This window comes from Carcharodon carcharias, chromosome 13, assembly GCF_017639515.1.
Source record: "Carcharodon carcharias isolate sCarCar2 chromosome 13, sCarCar2.pri, whole genome shotgun sequence".
Taxonomy (NCBI): Eukaryota; Metazoa; Chordata; class Chondrichthyes; order Lamniformes; family Lamnidae; genus Carcharodon; species Carcharodon carcharias.
This window is the reverse complement of record NC_054479.1, coordinates 2,905,974-2,925,251: the sequence shown is the minus strand read 5'-3', so window position 1 is coordinate 2,925,251 and position 19,278 is coordinate 2,905,974. Positions and strand designations below refer to the sequence as shown.

General features: G+C 46.0%; 1 protein-coding gene across 2 annotated transcripts; it reads right to left on the bottom strand.

Moving 5' to 3' along the window:
* Positions 1–483: 483 nt before the first annotated feature.
* zgc:113436 (uncharacterized protein LOC503528 homolog) lies at positions 484–18,752 on the bottom strand. 2 transcript variants are annotated; one of them, XM_041202039.1, is made up of 8 exons: positions 18,337–18,747; positions 11,095–11,288; positions 7,496–7,607; positions 7,280–7,418; positions 5,651–5,705; positions 4,158–4,415; positions 1,828–1,944; positions 484–1,087 (listed from the first exon to the last, which is right to left on the bottom strand). In XM_041202039.1, exons 1-8 carry the CDS (start codon positions 18,461–18,463, stop codon positions 878–880), a joined length of 1,212 nt encoding a protein of 403 aa, XP_041057973.1. In that variant the 5' UTR covers positions 18,464–18,747; the 3' UTR covers positions 484–877. The 2 variants fall into 2 exon arrangements, with proteins under 2 accessions (XP_041057973.1, XP_041057974.1); XM_041202040.1 differs by lacking the exon at positions 4,158–4,415 and having other exon boundaries at positions 18,337–18,752.
* Positions 18,753–19,278: the final 526 nt, after the last annotated feature.

Below are 19,278 nucleotides of genomic sequence, written 5' to 3'. Positions count from 1 at the left end.
AGAGGGATTGGACGTCCATGGTGGGGCATGGAGGTGTAGAGGGATTGGACGTCCATGGTGGGGGATGGAGGTGTAGAGGGATTGGACGTCCATGGTGGGGGATGGAGGTGTAGAGGGATTGGACGTCCATGGTGGGGGATGGAGGTGTAGAGGGATTGGACGTCCATGGTGGGGGATGGAGGTGTAGAGGGATTGGACGTCCATGGTGGGGGATGGAGGTGTAGAGGGATTGGACGTCCATGGTGGGGGATGGAGGTGTAGAAGGATTGGACGTCCATGGTGAAGAGGAGGCGGTTGGGGCCAGGGAACTGGAATTGTTGATGTGAGGAATCACAGATGTAGGTGGGAAGGGACTGGACAAGGGGAGAGAGAAGCGAGTCAAGGTAGCGAGAAATGAGTTCCGTGGGGCAGGAACAGGCTGACACGATCGGTCTGCTGGGACATCATTTCAGGTTTTGAAGTGATTACATGTAATTCTGCAAATTTACTGAACCACTTTTTATCACATTCCTCATAATTTTACAATGATGGATTTCAGCAGGTATTAGATATTTACATGGTGCAAATTGTAAAGCAAATTCAGCACAAACAACTGAACTTTAATGAATGAACAGCATCCACAGTATTTTCCTATTGACAGTTAATGCTGTCTGTGTATAAAGTAATTTGGATGCAAGATGCTTTGATCAGATTCACAGTCAACTTCACAGTTGGCATTTGGACTGCTCGATGCCAGGCGCACAGTGCTGGGACTGTGTGCTGGGATTTCTTCGCTGTCACCTACACCATTGTTGAGATGACATTCCAAGGAGGATTCATTTGAACAATTTCTCTCCTTCAGTTCCTTGGTATTATTGTACATCACTGAAAAGCCATTTCACACCAATCCACTATTCACATTGTGCTCAGAGGACAAAGTTGTTTCGATTTGGAAAGAAAGAAAGTGGCTTTTCTTGTGCTTTTTAGTTGTTTGGTTGGAGTTGCCTGGAAAGACCTCCTCTTCAGCAGTGAGCTCAATTCCTTTCCTGGCTTTCCTCTTTGCATTCTTCTTTTCCCGTTTATGAGCGGCAGTCATGTTAGCGATCACCTAGAGAGTCAAAACACAACTAACTATTAACAGAGCTCGGAGATTTCATCTTCCTCTTCGATATTTCCAACATAAAACCACTTCACAGTCAGTGGTGACGCACAATTTTTAAAAAGCTTTTAAGGCTGAAGTTAAAATAAGATACAAGTTATGTGTCAAGGTTCAGCAAATAGCTAATGTGTGAGTTTGGTGAATATTCTTCAAATACAGGTTTATTTTGTAAGCTGTGCATGGATCAGTTGGCTTACAAAATGGTTGGGAAGGAGGTTCAGTCTCCGACACACAGAAAACCTTCAAACCTTTCTAAGTCTTCAAATCAAAATCATTAGGAAACCTGCAGGTAGAATTTGTTTACTGTTACAGGCCCAGCCCCACCCACCCGGAAGCTTTTCTTGTCTGTTACTTCATACATTAGCTGTCGAAGCAGCTATTTCTCGGCAGGACAAGTATAAGAAGCCTCAAACTAGAGAGACATTATAAAAATGACACGATGAAGTGGATATAACTTGCAGAATTGAACTGTGATTTTGCCTGGACACAACTCCACTCATCCACACTTTCACTCAGCTGACTAATATAGCAAACAATCGTGACTGTTCCCGGGATGGAACTACCACCAATGCTGGACTCAAAATTCAGCCTTTTCCAAGATCCAGATCTTTACTAACTGATATCCACCATCAAATCAGAAGGATTTGGCTCACAAAAAGGGACCATTTGCCAAGCTTCCCCACACTTACCATTCCTTTAACTGCATTTTGCTGCTCACTCACAGAATTGGTGAACTCATCTATGCTTTCAGTTTTGATACCACAGGTTTCTGGCAATCTGTACTCATGTGCAATTTCAAATTTTCCCTGAAAACACACGAATATTAACATTTCATTTCAGTTGAATTCAATTTCACTTCAATATTCATAAGGAAATTCATTTTGGGTAATGGTGTTTATTCGTTAGGAAATCCAGTCTCTCTCTCTGATCAGCAGAATATTTTCAAGGTGTTTGGTCACCCTATTCTTAATTATAAACTCTAGTAAATTCCCAACTACAGATACTAAGCCAATAAGCGACAGCTGGGAGTTAAAGTTACTTTATTATTAGTAATTTTATATTTGTAGTAGATTTAAGCACAGAATTTGAACTTTACCAAATGCAGAACCAGGCAGGCACAAAAATTGCTCTTGCAGAACTTTAACAAAGGTAAAGAGTGTCATTAACAATGAAGACCACCCCCGGTCTCAGTATTACAATCCCTTAGACTCTGGACAAATCAGTCCCTGAGCTCTCTGTGCCTTTCTTTGTAAGAGCTTTTAACAGGAGTTTGATGGATTGATGAGCATATGCACTCAGGGTGGGACTCTCATTATTTTACTGCAATGGAATATTTTATTGTTGTGATTCCTTTATACATAATTGGAGTTTCAGTCCATCAGGATTTGTAAAGGGTACGTTAGGTGTGACAAATCCAGTTAAAATTTTTGAAGAGGTGACTAAAGCAGTGGACAAGGGAATGTCTATGGATGTTATTTATATGGGCTTTCAGGAGGTATTTGATAAAGTCCTTCATAAGTGACTGTTAGCTAAGTTGAAGCTTTAAGGAATTGAGGGCAGGTTATTGAGCTGGTTGGGACATTGACTATGTGGAAGGAGACAGAAAGTAGGATAATGGGCAGAGGATCTTACTAATGGTGTCCGACAAAGATTTGTGTTGGACCTCAGCTATTTACTGAATTTGTTAATGACTTAGATGATGAATTAGAAATCCAATATCCAAATTTACTGATGACACAAAACTAGGTGGTATTGTAAGCCCTGTAATTTTATCCTTCTATCTACAAAGAGATTTTGATGGATTAAGTGAATGGGTAAAACTGTGGCAAATGGATTTCAATGTGGACAAATGGGAGGTCATCCACTTTGGATATGAAAATGGTTAAAAAGGGGACCTTCCAAACAGTGAAAAGCTGGAAACAGAGGAGGTCCAGGGAGATTTGGGGGGGGTTGGTGGTCGAGGTACATAAGTCATTAAAATGTCCTGAACAGGTACAGAAAATAATCAAAAAGGCCAGTGGAATGTTGGTCTTTCTATCTCGAGGATTAGAATATGAGGGGGTAGACATCATGCTTCAGCTACACAAAGCCCTGGAGAAACTGCACAGTTCTGGGCACCACACCTTAGAAAGGATATATTGGCCTTGGAGGGAGCACAGTGTAAATTTACCAGAATGATCCCTGGCACCAAGGGTTAAATTACAAAAGAGATTACACAAACTAGGGTTGTATTCCCCTGCAATTTATAAGGTTAAGGGGTGATATTGATGGAGGTTTTCAAAATATTAATGGGAACAGATAAGGTTTTTTTGAAATTGTGGCTGTGGGATCTCTAATGTGTGCTTGAGGGGGCAGATGGGCTGCAGTTTAACGTATCATCTGAAAGGGTGCAACACTTCCTCAGTATTGTCAGCTTAAACCTTGGGTCAAGAACTCAACCTTCTGACTCAGCTGGTTAAGTTTTTTGGGACCATTACTCATTTACACGTACTTTAAACTCACATCCAACCATTCCTGGCTCGTGTTTGTGGACTGTGTGCTTATATTGGAATCTGGTCAGGGGTCTATTTACCTGGTAGTTCCTAGGTTCTGATACTCGGGCAAGTTATCAAACTCAGTTTGGAATGGGACCTCCCAAAGCAGAACTAACACTGGCCACCTAGTCCTGGGAAAGGAGTGGAGACTGTCTCTCGATGGTCTTCTGGCATAGATTCTCCCTCCTGCCTTGTGCTGCCTGGGTGTAAACCACATCCAGATCACAACTGAAACTCACTGTATCAAATTACCCCACTACATTAACCGTTACAAACGCCGAATGTGGCAAAAGCAGAAAATGCTGCAAACGCTCAGCAGCTCAGGCAGCACCTGTAGGGTTGACATTTCAGGTCAAAGACCTTCCGTCAGAACCAGTCGTGAGTTCACTAAAGAAGTATCACGTAACACTATGTATAAACTATTTATCAACAGCCTGTACTTTGCTTCATAGTAACTGGAGGATAACAGCAGATTGCAATCCTACCTCAGATGACAGCCGAGCTTCTCGATTATAAAGCAGGAAAAAGGGTGTAAACTTAGTACTTGAATTTACTGAGGTCCGAAACTCAAACAGGATGGGATCCAAGCAGTCATCCCATTCCCCCTGCTTGGAGTTCACTGTATTTCTAATTGCTGCTTTCAATATTTCATTGGTTCTGTCGTCGAGTCCTGTGTGCTGAAGGTGTTCAGCAGGAGTCACTTTGTGATTAATGTTCCATCTTTCAAACAGGTTTTTGCTCACCTATAGAAAGTAAGCAAAACACGAGTTTAGGATGTAAAGCCAGAGAAACACAAATTCTACCCCCAGCACAATATTAAACATTTCAGACACTGACAAATGGGCCAAGGATAAACAGAATATTTCAACGACAACAAAAAAAATTGTTCTGTGAAATATGCACAAAAGTGCTTAATGAGAAACTAGAAACAAGAGAGTTTTCTTCACTCCTCTTTTAGAATTGGGAAAGTAAGCTGAACTGGAGGATACCAGTTAATAAAATTGATGCTGTGATCACAAATTCACGATCTGTGGAATGTGCAACAAAAGTCAGGGGCCAAGTTTCCACAGAGGGACAGGAGGGGGGGAGAAAGAATAAAATACCAACTTGATATACAGGGAGATCTTACAATTATTGAAGTGCAAAGTCACACTAGGCATTGGAACATTGGAACAGTAAGAGGCCCTTTAGCCCCTTGAGCCTATATGACCATTTAATGAGATCATGGCTGATCTGCAGCCTAATTCCATTTACCTGCCTTTGCCCCATACCCCTTAATACCTTTGGTTAAATCTATCAATCACATTTTTAAAATTAACAATTGATCTAGTATTAATTGGCATTTGTGGAAGAGTTTGAAACTTTTACTAACCTTTAGTGTGAAAGTGTTTTCTAATTTTACTCCTGAAAGATCTTGGCTGAGGTAATGGGTAATGGCTGTAAGTTTTAGACTATGCACCCTAGTCCCTAGATTTCCCAATCAGCTGAAATAGTTTCTCTCTCTACCCTATCTATTCTCCTTAATAATTTGAAAGCTTTCATCAAATCACTGCTAAACCGCCTAAATTCCAGACAGCGCAATCCTAGTTTGTGTAATCTTCCTCCATTGTTTAACTCTTGGAATCCAGGTATCATTCTGGTAAATCTGTGCTGTACTCCCTCCAAGACCAATATATCCTTCATAAGCTGCTTTTCCCAGAGCTGAACACAGTAACTTCAGGTGTGGTCTAACAGGACTTTGTACAGCTAGAGACTATAAGCATGTCACTCCATGTAATTAACAGGATAATAGTCACCACTGTCCATCATGGGGTTGGGGGAGCAAGGAGGAAAAAAGACTTGCTGTCTGATATGTACTTATGTTGACTGATGGCAGGATTTAACAAATTTTCAGTTTTCATCCAGTATGTACACACTTACAAAACACGCACGACACACGTGTGCATCCATACAATATCCATATGAAAATACCCATTACCTCATCACAAAATACTCTGCTTTCATTGGAGAATATGTCTTTTGAAGCCCCAAACCTGTGTCAAATAAATAACATGCATGAGGCTAACAATTGAGTGATGTGGGGATAAGAGAACGCTCCAATCAAACAGCACCACTTCATCTACACAAGTCTCAGATTTAGAAGCAAGCATTGCAGAATGGATCAAGGTTTCTTCTGCTGCCATTACAATTACGGCCCATCAGCGCCAACTGTCACCGATCAGACCCACAAGGAGGGTGTGGGTTTAGGGGGCATAGTTGAAAAACAACGAGTCTCCCATTTAACACAAAGATGAGGAGAACTTTTATCTCTCAGAGGGCTTTTAAGCTGTGGAATTTTCTAACCCAGAAAGCAGTGGAGGCAGAGTCATTGAATATTTTTAAGGCCGAGTTAGATAGATTCTTGATTAACAAGGAAGTCAAATGTTATAGGGAGTAGACAGGAAAGTAGAGTTGAGGCCACAATCAGATCAGCCATGATCTTATCAAATGACAGAGCAGCCTTGAAGGGCTGAATGGCCTACTCCTGCTCCAAATTCACATGTTTGTAAGGAATATGAGATGATTAAAGGGCACTCACTGATGTCACAGTGTTAATGTTATGCATTTCTAAAAATGTTTTATAGAAAATTTGAACTACAAGCAAGACAAATTAGAAAAACATTTTTTAAGGTGCAGTCTGTGAGAGGGGCTACAAAACAAAATAACCAGGACAGCATCCACACTGTTTTACAATGTGTGAAGCAGCAGACGGCCCATCCTCATTCTGAGGGCCATTGTCATTTCTCCAGGCCCAGCAAACTAGTCCGTGAAACCCACCTAACCCCATTCAATTGGTGCTTATAGTTCTAACCAACTGCTTCATCCTGTTCCAAGTTTTAAAGAACCTAAGAAATAGGAGCAGTGCCACTCGGCCCCGTGAGCCTGTTCTGCCATTCAATATGATAACAGCTGACCTTCTACCTCATCTGTACTTTCACGCCTGATCCCATATGCCTCGATTCTTTTCGTGCCCAAACATCTGTCCCATCAGAGTCTTGAATATATTCAATGATGGAGCATCTACAGCCCCCTTTGATAAGAGAATTCCAAAGGTAGACAATCCTCTGAGGAAATTTCTCCTCATCACAGTTCTAAGCGGCTGACCCCTTATCTCGACACTGTGTCTCCATTTGCTAGATGCTCCAGTCAGGGTAAACAGCTTCTCAGTGTCGACCGTGTCAGGCCCCTTTAAGAATTTTATATGTTTCAATGAAAGCACCCCTCATTCTTCTAAATTCTTGGGAATCTACTTAAACTCTCCTCATACGACAACCCTGACGGTCCAGGATTTTGAGAGTCTGGAGGTTTGGAAAGAGCTTTTACCCCAAAGCTATAGAACTTCAGGATCTGTATTTGCAGCTTGATATCTGAAAAGCAATGGGTGCATTGAATGAAACTCTGTACCTAGCTCTAAGGTTCCAGATAGGCCACGTGTCTCGGACATTGCTTTAAGAGTAAAATTCCACCCTTTTCTACTTACAACAAGGAATCTACAAAAAGAAACAAATAACTGATGTCTAAAATAGGAGAAATTCCAGAATAAGCCAACACATTTTAAAGGGAATACCTGTAAAAGGTGGTAGCCAACCCCTTGGCTACTGACAAAGCATCTTTCTTCATTATTGGAATGGCTTCGACCCACTTGGTAAAATAGTCAGTGACTGTCAGTACATAGGTATTTCCACAGGTGGTTTCTGGGAAAGGACCTGAGAAGACACAAATACCATTAGATTTTGTAAAAACTAAATATTCGCAAACAATCACAACTGAAAAGGTGACTCACCGATGAGGTCAAAGCCGAGGATTTCCCATGGTCGGGTCACTTTCAAGGGTGGGTACTTGCGTGACATATTCTTGTAGTGTTCTGCATGCTGGCAGGTGTCGCACATTTTAATCTACAGTTTCAACACAAAAATAAGAAATGGTCCTTTAGAAAAATCACTTTTCAACCAACCAGCAATTAAACATAGTCACTCATAACATAAACATAGCAAAAACTCTCCAAATGATAAAGCTCGTTAAACAAGGTTAACTCGAGAGACTGGAGAAGCTGGGTCTCCAGCTAACACGGCAGAAGCCTTAGAGCAGAGAAAACTCAGGCAAGATTTAAATTCATGTTCAAATTCATAAGCGCTTTAGATGGAGTAAATAAGGACAAATGATTTTTTTTATTCATTCACGGGATGTGGGTGTCGCTGGCTGGGCCAGCATTTATTGCCCATCCCTAGTTACCCTTGAAAAGGTGTTGATGAGCTGCCTTCTTGAGCCGCTGCAGTCCATGTGGTGTAGGTACACCCACAGTGCTGTTAGGGAGGGAGTTCCAGGATTTTGACCCAGCGACAGTGAAGGAACGGTGATATATTTCCAAGTCATGATGGTGAGTGACTTGGAGGGGAACTTCCAGGTGGTGGTGTTCCCATGTGTCTGCTGCCCTTGTCCTTCTAGATGGTAATGGTCGTGGGTTTGGAAGGGGCTGTCGAAGGAGCATTGGTGAATTTCTGCAGTGTATCTTGTAGATGGTACACACTGCTGCTACTGTGCATCGGTGGTGGAGGGAGTGAATATTTGTGGATTTGGTGCCAATCAAGTGGGCTGCTTTGTCCTGGATGGTGTCAAGCTTATTCGGTGTTGTGGGAACTGCACTCATCCAGGCAAGTGGAGAATATTCCATCACGCTCCTGACTTGTGCCTTGTTGATGGTGGACAAGCTTTGGGGAATCAGTAGGTGAGTTACTCGTTGCAGGATTCCTAGCCTCCAACCTGCTCTTGTAGCCACAGTATTTATAAGGCTAGTCTAGTTCAGTTTCTGGTCAATAATAACCCCAAGGATGTTGATAGTGGGGGATTCAGTGATGGTAATGCCACTGAACATCAAGGGGCAATGGTTAGATTCTCTCTTGATAGAGATGGTCATTGTACTTGTGAGATACAAATGTACTTACCACTTGTCAGCCCAAGCCTGAATATTGTCCAGGTCTTGCTGCATTTGGACATAGACTGAGGAGTCGTAAATGGTGCTGAACATTGTGCAATCATCAGTGAACAGCCCCACTTCTGACATGATGTAAGGTCATTGATGAAGCAGCTGAAGATGGTTAGGCTGAGGACACTACCCTGAGGAACTCCTGCAATGATGTCCTGGAGCTGAGATGACTGACCTTCAACAACCACAACCACCTTCTTTTGTACTAGGGTATGACTCGAACCTCCAGAGAGCTTTCCCCCTGATTCCCAATGACTCCAGGTTTGCTAGGGCTCCTTGATGCCACACTTGGTCAAATGCTTCATCTCAAGGGCACTCTGACCTCACTTCAGAGTTTAGCTCTTTTGTCCATGTTTGAACGAAGGCTGTAATGAGGTCAGGTGCTGAGTGGCCCTGGCGGAACCCAAACCTGGCATCAGTGAGCAGGTTATTGTTAAGCAAGTGCTGCTTGACAGCACTGATGATGACCCCTTCCATTACTTTACTGATGATGGAGAGTAGACTGATGGGGCGGTAATTGGCTGGGTTGGATTTGTCCTGCTTTTTGTGTACAGGACATACCTGGGCAATTTTCCACATAGCTGGGTAGATGCCAGTGTTGTAGCTGTACTGGAACAGCTTGGCTGGGGGCACTGCAAGTTGTGGAGCACAAGCCTTGGGCTATTGCCAGAATGTTGTCAGGGCCCATGGCCTTTGCATTATTTAGTGCCTTCAGCCATTTCTTACTTTCACATGGAGTGAATCGAACTGGCTAGAGACTGGCATCTGTGATGCTGGGGACCTCCAGGGGAGGCTGACATGGATCATCCACTTAGCACTTCTGGCTGAAGATTGTAGCAAATGTTTCAGCCTTATCTTTCGCACTGATGTGCTGGGCTCCCCCATCATTGAGGGTGGGGATATTTGTGGAGCCTCCTCCTCCTCCTCCTCCTGTGAGTTGTTTAATTGTCCACCATCATTAACAACTGGATGTAGCAGACTACAGAGCTTAGATCTAATCTGTTGGTTGTGGGGTCGCCTAGCCCTATCACTTGCTGCTTAGGACTAATGTGTGCCAAACATGTGTTATAGCTTCACCAGATTAACACCTGATTTTTAGGTATGCCTGGTGCTGCTCCTGGCATGCCCTCCTGCACTCTTCATTGAACCAGGGTTGATCCCCTGACTTGATGGTAATGGTAGAGTGGGGGATATGCTGGGCCATGAGGTTACAGATTGTGTTTGAGTACAATTCTGCTGCTGCTGATGGCCCACAGTCTCATGGATGCCCAGTCTTCAGTTGCTAGATCTGTTTGAGATCTACTCCATTTAGCCCGGTGGTAGTGCCACACAATACGATGGAGGGTATCCTCAATGTGAAGTCGGGACTTCGTCTCCACAACGACTGTGCGGTGGTCACTCCGAACGACATTGTCATGGGCAGATGCATCTGCTCCAGGTAGGATGGTGAGGTTGAGGTCAAATATGTTTTTCCCTGTTGTTGGTTCCCTCACCACCTGCCGCAGACCCAGTCTAGCAGCTACGTCCTTTAGGACTCAGTCAGCTCGGTCAATAGTGGTGCTACCGAGACACTCTTGGTGATGGACATTGAGGTGCCCCACCCAGAGAACATTCTGCACCCTTGCCACCCTCAGTGCTTCCTCCAAGTGATGTTCAACATGGAGGAGCACTGATTCATCAGCTGAGGGAGGGAGGTTTCCTTGTCCATCTTTGGCCTGATGCCATGAGACTTCATGGGGTCCGGAGTCAATGTTGAGGACTCTCAGGGCAACTCCCTCCCGACTGTATACCACTGTGCCCCCACCTCTGCTGGGTCTGTCCTGCCGGTGGGACAGGACATACCCAGGGATGGTGGTGATGGTGTCTGGGACATAATCTGTAAGGTATGATCCCATGAGGATGATAATGTCAGGCTATTGTTTGACTAGTCTGAGACAGCTCTCCCAATTTTGGCACTAGCCCCCAAATGTTAATAAGGAGGGCTTTGCAGGGTCTTGGGGCTGAGATTGTCGTTATCATTTCCGGTGCCTAGGTCGATGCTGGTTTCATTCCTTTTTTGTGACTCTGTAGCAGTTTGTTACAACTGAGTGGTTTGTTCGACCACTTCAGAGATCATTTAAGAGTTAACCACATTGCTGTGGGTCTGGAGTCACACAAAGGCCAGACCAGGTAAGGCCAATAGATTTCCTTCCCTAAATGACATTAGTGAACCAGATGGGTTTTTACAACAATCGACAATGGTTTCATGGTCATCATCAGACTTTTAATTCCAGAGCATTACCCTGGGTCTAGGGTAGGGACTAAAGGCTCATGAGTTTCAGATTCTATAGAGTTAACTCAAGTTTAAAAAACTTGTCAGTTGTTAGTCACTGATTTTTTTTTTGCGGTTTCTTCCTTACCCAATCAACAACATCCTTTACAATTCCCAACCAATAGTATCGGCTTTGGATCCTGTGCACAGTTTTTTTCTGACCCAGGTGGCTGCCGATATCAGAGAAGTGACATTCCAGGAATATTTGCCGCCGCTTGTCTTGATCTGCCACTACTTCTCTCTTCTCATCCTTCTTTGGCCCCACATAGTACAAACAGCCACCTTAAAATAACACAACACACATCACACCAACACAGGGGTAGCAAGATTGCTAATCAACAAATAACCACTGATATCTTGCTGGGGCATTAACCTGCAATAGGTCTTTTGGTCAGGAGATCAGCGAAAATTTTATCAATTCTATTTCAAACTTTTACCGCACATATTTACAGAAGTAACGTTACAGTAAAATGGAAAACATTTGCCTCCTTCCTCAATAGCTTGGTAAATACATACACCACCCTGTCAGGGATGTGACAACTTTACTCAATGGTCTGTGCTGAGCTCTCTGTCTAGAGTAAGCAACCAGAATTGCCTGCGTCAACACAAAAAGGAAAGACTGCAGGCACTGGAACTCAAATAAAAGCAGAAAAAGGGATAGAAGCGGGGATAAAAAAAAGGGATAAAACCTCAGATAAATGCATAAAAATTAAAAAAAAGTGGATAAAAAATATAAAAATGGTGGAAAAAAGATTAAAAAATGGGATGGGGATGGAGGAGAGAGTTCATGGTCTGAAGTTGTTGAGCTCAATGTTAAGTCTGGAAGGCTGTAAAGTGCCTAATCAGAAGATGAGGTGCTGTTCCTCCAGTTTGCATTAGGCTTCACTGGAACAATGCAGCAAGCCAAGGATGGACATGTGGGCATGAGAGCAGGTTGGTGTGTTGAAATGGCAAACGACAGGGAGGTCTGGGTAATGCTTGTGGACAGACCGAAGGTGTTCCGCAAAGCGGTCACCCAGTCTGCGTTTGGTCTCTCCAATGTAAAGGAGACCGCATTGGGAGCAGCGAATGCAGTAGAGTAAATTGAAGGAGGTTTCAAGTAAAGCGTTGCTTCACTTGAAAGGAGTGTTTGGGCCCTTGGACGGTGAGGAGGGGGGAAGTAAAGGGGCAGGTGTTGCACCTTCTGCAGTTGCATGGGAAGGTGCCGTAGGATGGGGATGAGTTGTTGGGGGTAATGGAGGAGTGGACCAGGGTGTCCTGGAGGGAACGATCCCTGTGGAATGCCGCCGCGGGGGTGGGGGGGTGAAGGGAAGATGTGTTAGGTGGTGGCATCGTGCTGGAGTTGGCGGAAATGGCGGAGGATGATCCTTTGAATGTGGAGGCTGGTGGGGTGATAAGTGAGGACAAGGGGGACCCTATCATATTTCTGGGAGGGAGGAGAAGGCGTGAGGGCGGATGCGCGGGAGATGGGCCGGACACGGTTGAGGGCCCTGTCAACCACCGTGGGTGGAAAACCTCGGTTAAGGAAGAAGGAAGATATGTCAGAAATGCCGTTTTAGAAAAGTGACATCATCGGAACAGATGCGATGGAGGCGAAGGAACTGAGAGAACGGGGTGGAGTCCTTAAAGGATGCCGGGTGTGAGGAGCTGTAGTCGAGGTAGCTGTGGGAGTCGGGGGCTTGTAACCAAAGGAGTGTTTGGGCCCTTGGATGGTGAGGAGAGAGGAGGTAAAGGGGTAGGTGTTGCACCTTCTGTGATCGCATGGGAAGATGCCGTTCATTACAAGCCCTTTGAGGCTGCTTCGCCATTCAGTAAGATCATTGCTGGTCTGGTTGTGTTTCAACTCCACTTTGCCATCTTCCCCCATAACCCTTGACTGCCTTGTCTATCAAAAATCTGTTTATAATTCTGCCTTGAATAAATTCAGTGACACAGCCTCCACTGCTTTCTAGGGACAAGAATTCCACAGTCTAACAATCCTCTGAGAGAAAAAAATTCTCATCTCAGTCTTAAACGGTTGACCTCTTATTCTTAAACTACATCCTATAGTTCTAGTCTCCCCCACAAGTGGAAACATCTTCCCAATATCTATCCTATCAAATCCCCTCAGGATCTTACATGTTTCAATAAGCTGATCTCATTCTTCTAAACTCCAATGGGTACAGGCCCAACCTTTCAACCTTTCTTCATAAAATAACCTCAAGGGCAATTAAGGATGGGCAATAAATGCCGGCCCAGCCAACAAAGCCCACAACCCATGAATGAATTTTAAAACACCCTTCATCCCAGGAATGAGTCAAGTGAACCTTCTCTGAACTGCTTCTAACACAGTTATATATTTTTTTCAAATAAAGAGACCAAAACTATACACAGTACTCCAGATGTGGTCTCACCAGTACAGATACAGTACAACATCTCTACCTTTATATTCCATTCCTCTTGCAATAAATGTCAACATTCCATTTGCCTTCCTAATCACTTGCTATACCTACATACTAACTTAAAGTGATTCATGTGCCAGGACACCCAGTTCCCTCTGTACCGAGTTCTGCAATCTCTCTCCATTTAAATAGTATGCTTCTCTACTCTTCCTGCCAAAATGGACAAGTTCACATTGACCCATGTTATGCTCCATCTGCCAAAGTTTTGCTCGCTCACTTAACCTGTCAACATCCCTTTACAGGCTCTCTACTTCCTCTGGAGATCTGAACGGTACTATGGCTCTGACCATGAGGGATTGACTTGAAAACTGGAAAGTTTTTCAGTGACCTGTAGGTCTAGGGAATTCATTCCAGGGTCCATGAGCTCGTGTGACTCGGTCAATCAGTGTTAAACACTTCGTCACAATGGATTGCAGAACATGCAACAAGGGCAGAGAATGGTCAGCGGGTGAGTGCAAAACGGGGTGTTAAGTAAAGGTAATGTGTCACCTTTTTGAAAATGGTGTTCTAGCCCTGGACTGATTCTAGCTCTAGTTCTACAAAGTATTTACAGCACAGAAACAGGCCATTCAGCCAGTTGGTCTGTCCTGGTGTACATGCTCCACATGAGCCTCCATCACTCCCTCTTCCACACATTCCAGTTCCTCAAATTGCCTGTGTGCTTGCACACTTGGGTTGCAGCAGGGGGAAGAATGTTTATGGAGGTTCGGGGAGGATGTTTCTGGGGTTTGGGGGAGGATGTTTCTGGGGCTTGGGGGAGGATGTTTCTGGGGCTTGGGGGAGGATGTTTCTGGGGCTTGGGGGAGGATGTTTCTGGGGCTTGGGGGAGGATGTTTCTGGGGCTTGGGGGAGGATGTTTCTGGGGCTTGGGGGAGGATGTTTCTGGGGCTTGGGGGAGGATGTTTCTGGGGCTTGGGGGAGGATGTTTCTGGGGCTTGGGGGAGGATGTTTCTGGGGCTTGGGGGAGGATGTTTCTGGGGCTTGGGGGGACGTTTATGGGGTGTGGGGGACGTTTATGGGGTTTGGGGGGACATGTATGAGGTTTGGGGGGACGTTTATGGGGTTTGGGGGACGTTTATGGGATTTGGGGGGACGTTTATGGGATTTGGGGGGACGTTTATGGGATTTGGGGGGACATTTATGGGGTTTGGGGGGACGTTTATGGGGTTTGGGGGGACGTTTATGGGGTTTGGGGGGACGTTTATGGGGTTTGGGGGGACGTTTATAGGGTTTGGGGGATGTTTATGAGGTTTGGGGGGAATGTTTAAGGGGTGTTTATGGGGTTTGGGGGGACGTTTATGGGGTTTGGGGGGACGTTTATGGGGTTTGGGGGGACGTTTATGGGGTTTGGGGGACGTTTATAGGGTTTGGGGGATGTTTATGAGGTTTGGGGGGAATGTTTAAGGGGTGTTTATGGGGTTTGGGGGGAATGTTTATGGGGTGAGGTGCCGGAGGATTGGAGGGTAGCTCATGTTGTTCCATTGTTTAAAAAAGGTTCCAAAAGTAAACTAGGTAATTACAGGCCAGTGAGCCTGACGTCAGTAGTAGGTAAATTATTGGAAGGTGTTCTGAGAGATCAGATATATAATTATTTGGACAGCCAAGGGCTGATTAAGGATAGTCAGCATGGCTTTGTGCGTGGTAGGTAGTGTTTAATGAACTTTGTAGAGTTTTTTGAGGAGGTTACCAAGAAAGTAGATGAAGGAAAGGCTATGGATGTTGGCTACATGGACTTTAGTAAGGCCTTTGACAAGGTCCCACATGGGAGGTTAGTTCAGAAGGTTCAGACACTTGGTATCCATGGAGAGGTTGTAACCTGGATTCGAAATTGGCTGTGTGGGAGAAGACAGAGAGTGGTAGTGGATGATTGCTTCTCAGACTGGAGGTCTGTGACTAGTGGTGCCTCAGGGATCTGAGCTGGGACCATTGTTGTTTGTTGTCTATATCAATGATTTGGATGATAATGTGGTGAATTGGATCAGCAAGTTTGCTGATGACACTAAGATTGGGGGCGTTGTGGACAGCGAGAAAGGCTTTCAAACCCTGCAGAGAGATCTGGACCAACTGGAAAAATGGGCCAGAAAATGGCAGATGGAATTTAATGTGGAAAAGTGTGAGGTGCTACATTTTGGAAGGTCAAACCAAGGTAGGACATACACAGTAAATGGTAGGGCACTGAGGAGTGCGGAGGAACAAAGGGATCTGGGAGTTCAGATACATAATTCCCTGAAAGTGGCGTCACAGGTAGACAAGGTTGTAAAGAAAGCTTTTGACATACTGGCCTTCATAAATCAAAGTATTGAGTATAGGAGTTGGGATGTTATGGTGAGGTTGTATAAGACATTGGTGAGGCCAACTTTGGAGTATTGTGTACAGTTCTGGTCGCCTAACTACAGGAAGGATATCAGTAAGATTGAGAGAGTGCAGAGAAGATTTACTAGGATGTTGCCAGGCCTTAAGGAGTTGAGTTTCAGGGAAAGATTAAACAGGTTAGGACTTTATTCCTTGGAGCGCAGAAGAATGAGGGGAGATATGATGGAAGTTTACAAAATTATGAGGGGTATAGACAGAATAAATGTGAGTAGGCTCTTTCCACTTAGTTTAGGAGAAATAAACATGAGAGGACATGGCTTTAGGGCGAAAGGAGAAAGGTTTGGTGGGAATATTAGGGGGAACTTCTTCACTCAGAGAATGGTGAGAGTGTGGAACGAGCTACGATCTGACGTGGTAAATGTGGGCTCACTCTGAAGTTTTAAGAATAAATTGGATAGATACATGGATGGGAGAGGTCTGGAGGGTTATGGACTAGGTGCAGGTCAATGGGACTAGCGGAATAATATTTTGGCACAGACTAGAAGGGCCAAATAGCCTGTTTTTTTCTGTGCTGTAGCGTTCTATGGTTCTACGGGTTTGGGGGGACGTTTAAGGGGACTGGGGGCACGTTTAAGGGGACTGGGGGCACGTTCATGGGGACTGGGGGCACGTTCATGGGGTCTGGGGGGACGTTCATGGGGTCTGGGGGGACGTTTATGGGGTCTGGGGGGACGTTTATGGGGTTTGGGGGGTCGTTTAAGGGGATTGGGGGGGATGTTTATGGGGATGGGGGGGTTGTTTAAGGGGTTTGGGGGGGTTGTTTATGGGGTTTGGGGGGATGTTTATGGGGTTTGGGGGGACGTTTAAGGGGATTGGGGGGGATGTTTATGTGGATGGGGGGGTTGTTTAAGGGGTTTGGGGGGGTTGTTTATGGGGTTTGGGGGGATGTTTATGGGGTTTGGGGGGTTGTTTATGGGGTCTGGGGGGACGTTTATGGGGTCTGGGGGGACGTTTATGGGGTCTGGGGGGACGTTTATGGGGTCTGGGGGGACGTTTATGGGGTCTGGGGGGACGTTTATGGGGTCTGGGGGGACGTTTATGGGGTCTGGGGGGACGTTTAAGGGGTCTGGGGGGACGTTTAAGGGGTCTGGGGGGACGTTTAAGGGGTCTGGGGGACGTTTAAGGGGTCTGGGGGGACGTTTAAGGGGTCTGGGGGACGTTTAAGAGGTTTGGGGGGATGATTATGGGGTCTGGGGGGATGTTTATGGGGTCTGGGGGGATGTTTATGGGGTCTGGGGGGATGTTTATGGGGTCTGGGGGGATGTTTATGGGGTCTGGGGGGATGTTTATGGGGTCTGGGGGGATGTTTAAGGGGTTTGGGGGGATGTTTAAGGGGTTTGGGGGGATGTTTAAGGGGTTTGGGGGGATGTTTATGGGGTCTGGGGGGATGTTTAAGGGGTCTGGGGGGATGTTTATGGGGTCTGGGGGGATGTTTAAGGGGTCTGGGGGGGATGTTTAAGGGGTCTGGGGGATGTTTATGGGGTCTGGGGGGATGTTTATGGGGGTCTGGGGGGATGTTTATGGGGTCTGGGGGATGTTTATGGGGTCTGGGGGGATGTTTATGGGGTCTGGGGGATGTTTATGGGGTCTGGGGGGATGTTTATGGGGTTTGGGGGATGTTTAAGGGGTCTGGGGGGATGTTTATGGGGTCTGAGGGGATGTTTATGGGGTCTGGGGGGATGTTTATGGGGTTTGGGGGGATGTTTAAGGGGTCTGGGGGGATGTTTATGGGGATGTTTAAGGGGTCTGGGGGGATGTTTAAGGGGTCTGGGGGGATGTTTATGGGGTCTGGGGGGGATGTTTAAGGGGTCTGGGGGATGTTTATGGGGTCTGGGGGGGATGTTTATGGGGGTCTGGGGGGATGTTTATGGGGTCTGGGGGGATGTTTATAGGGTCTGGGGGGATGTTTATGGGGGTCTGGGGGGATGTTTATGGGGTCTGGGGGATGTTTATGGGGTCTGGGGGGATGTTTATGGGGTCTGGGGGGATGTTTAAGGGTCTGGGGGGATGTTTATGGGTCTGAGGGATGTTTTATGGGTCTGGGGGGATGTTTATGGGGTCTGGGGGATGTTTATGGGGTCTGGGGGGATGTTTATGGGGTCTGGGGGGATGTTTTAAGGGGTTTGGGGGGATGTTTAAGGGTCTGGGGGATGTTTTATGGGGTCTGGGGGGATGTTTATGGGGTCTGGGGGGATGTTTAAGGGGTCTGGGGGGATGTTTAAGGGGTCTGGGGGGATGTTTATGGGGTCTGGGGGGATGTTTATGGGGTCTGGGGGGATGTTTATGGGGTCTGGGGGGATGTTTATGGGGTTTGGGGGATGTTTATGGGGTCTGGGGGGATGTTTATGGGGTCTGGGGGGATGTTTATGGGGTCTGGGGGGATGTTTATGGGGTCTGGGGGGATGTTTAAGGGGTCTGGGGGGATGTTTATGGGGTCTGGGGGGATGTTTAAGGGGTTTGGGGGGATGTTTAAGGGGTCTGAGGGGATGTTTATGGGGTTCTTTCCCCCCACCTACCTTCCAGCTGGAATTTCTGCGCATACCGCTTGAGGTTCTTCTTCTTTGCCGGGCAGAAGGTGGAGGGGAAGCGGCCGTCGGACAGGTACCGCTGGATGTCACTAAATTTATTGCCAGGCTCGGCCATGGCGGCGAAAGCCGGGCGGGAATCCCGACTCCGGGGGAAGGGGGCAGTGGCGGCCCCGACGACCCCGGCTCTATTTTCCTCCCTTTAGCGGAGCCCGGAAGCCGTTGGAACGGACCGGAAGTACCCGGGCAGGTTTCACGGTCGCCAAAACCGGAAGTGGGTGAACAGCCGTCGCCATAGCAACGGAGACCTGCCTCTCTGTAGCGCCTTTCACATCCTCAGGGCGTCCCAATGAAGCAGGTTTAGAAATTTAGTCCCTGTGGTTTGTCACTTACAAGGTAAACTGCTGTAATGTAGGAAACACAACAGTCAATATTGTACACAGCAAGATCCCAGCCATGTGATAATGAACAGTTTTATGATAAATGGTCGAGGGATAAATATTGCCCCCAGGACATTGGGATAACGATTGTTGGCACTGGCATGGCCAACTTTACAGCACTGCCCGGGATCCGCCAGAAATTAAAGATTCATTTTCACAACACGTCTGTGAGAAATAATCACAGGACATTAAACATGTGATTCTCGTCGAGCGCTCTTGTTTGTCACTTACTGGAAATGGGAGGGAAGGCTGTCTGGTTGCTTAAAAACAAAAAAAAAAAACTGCGGATGCTGGAAATCCAAAACAAAAACAAAAACAGAATTACCTGGAAAAACTCAGCAGGTCTGGCAGCATCGGCGGAGAAGAAAAGAGTTGACGTTTCGAGTCCTCATGACCCTTCGACAGAAGGGTCATGAGGACTCGAAACGTCAACTCTTTCTTCTCCGCCGAGAAGGGTCATGAGGACTCGAAACGTCAACTCTTTTCTTCTCCG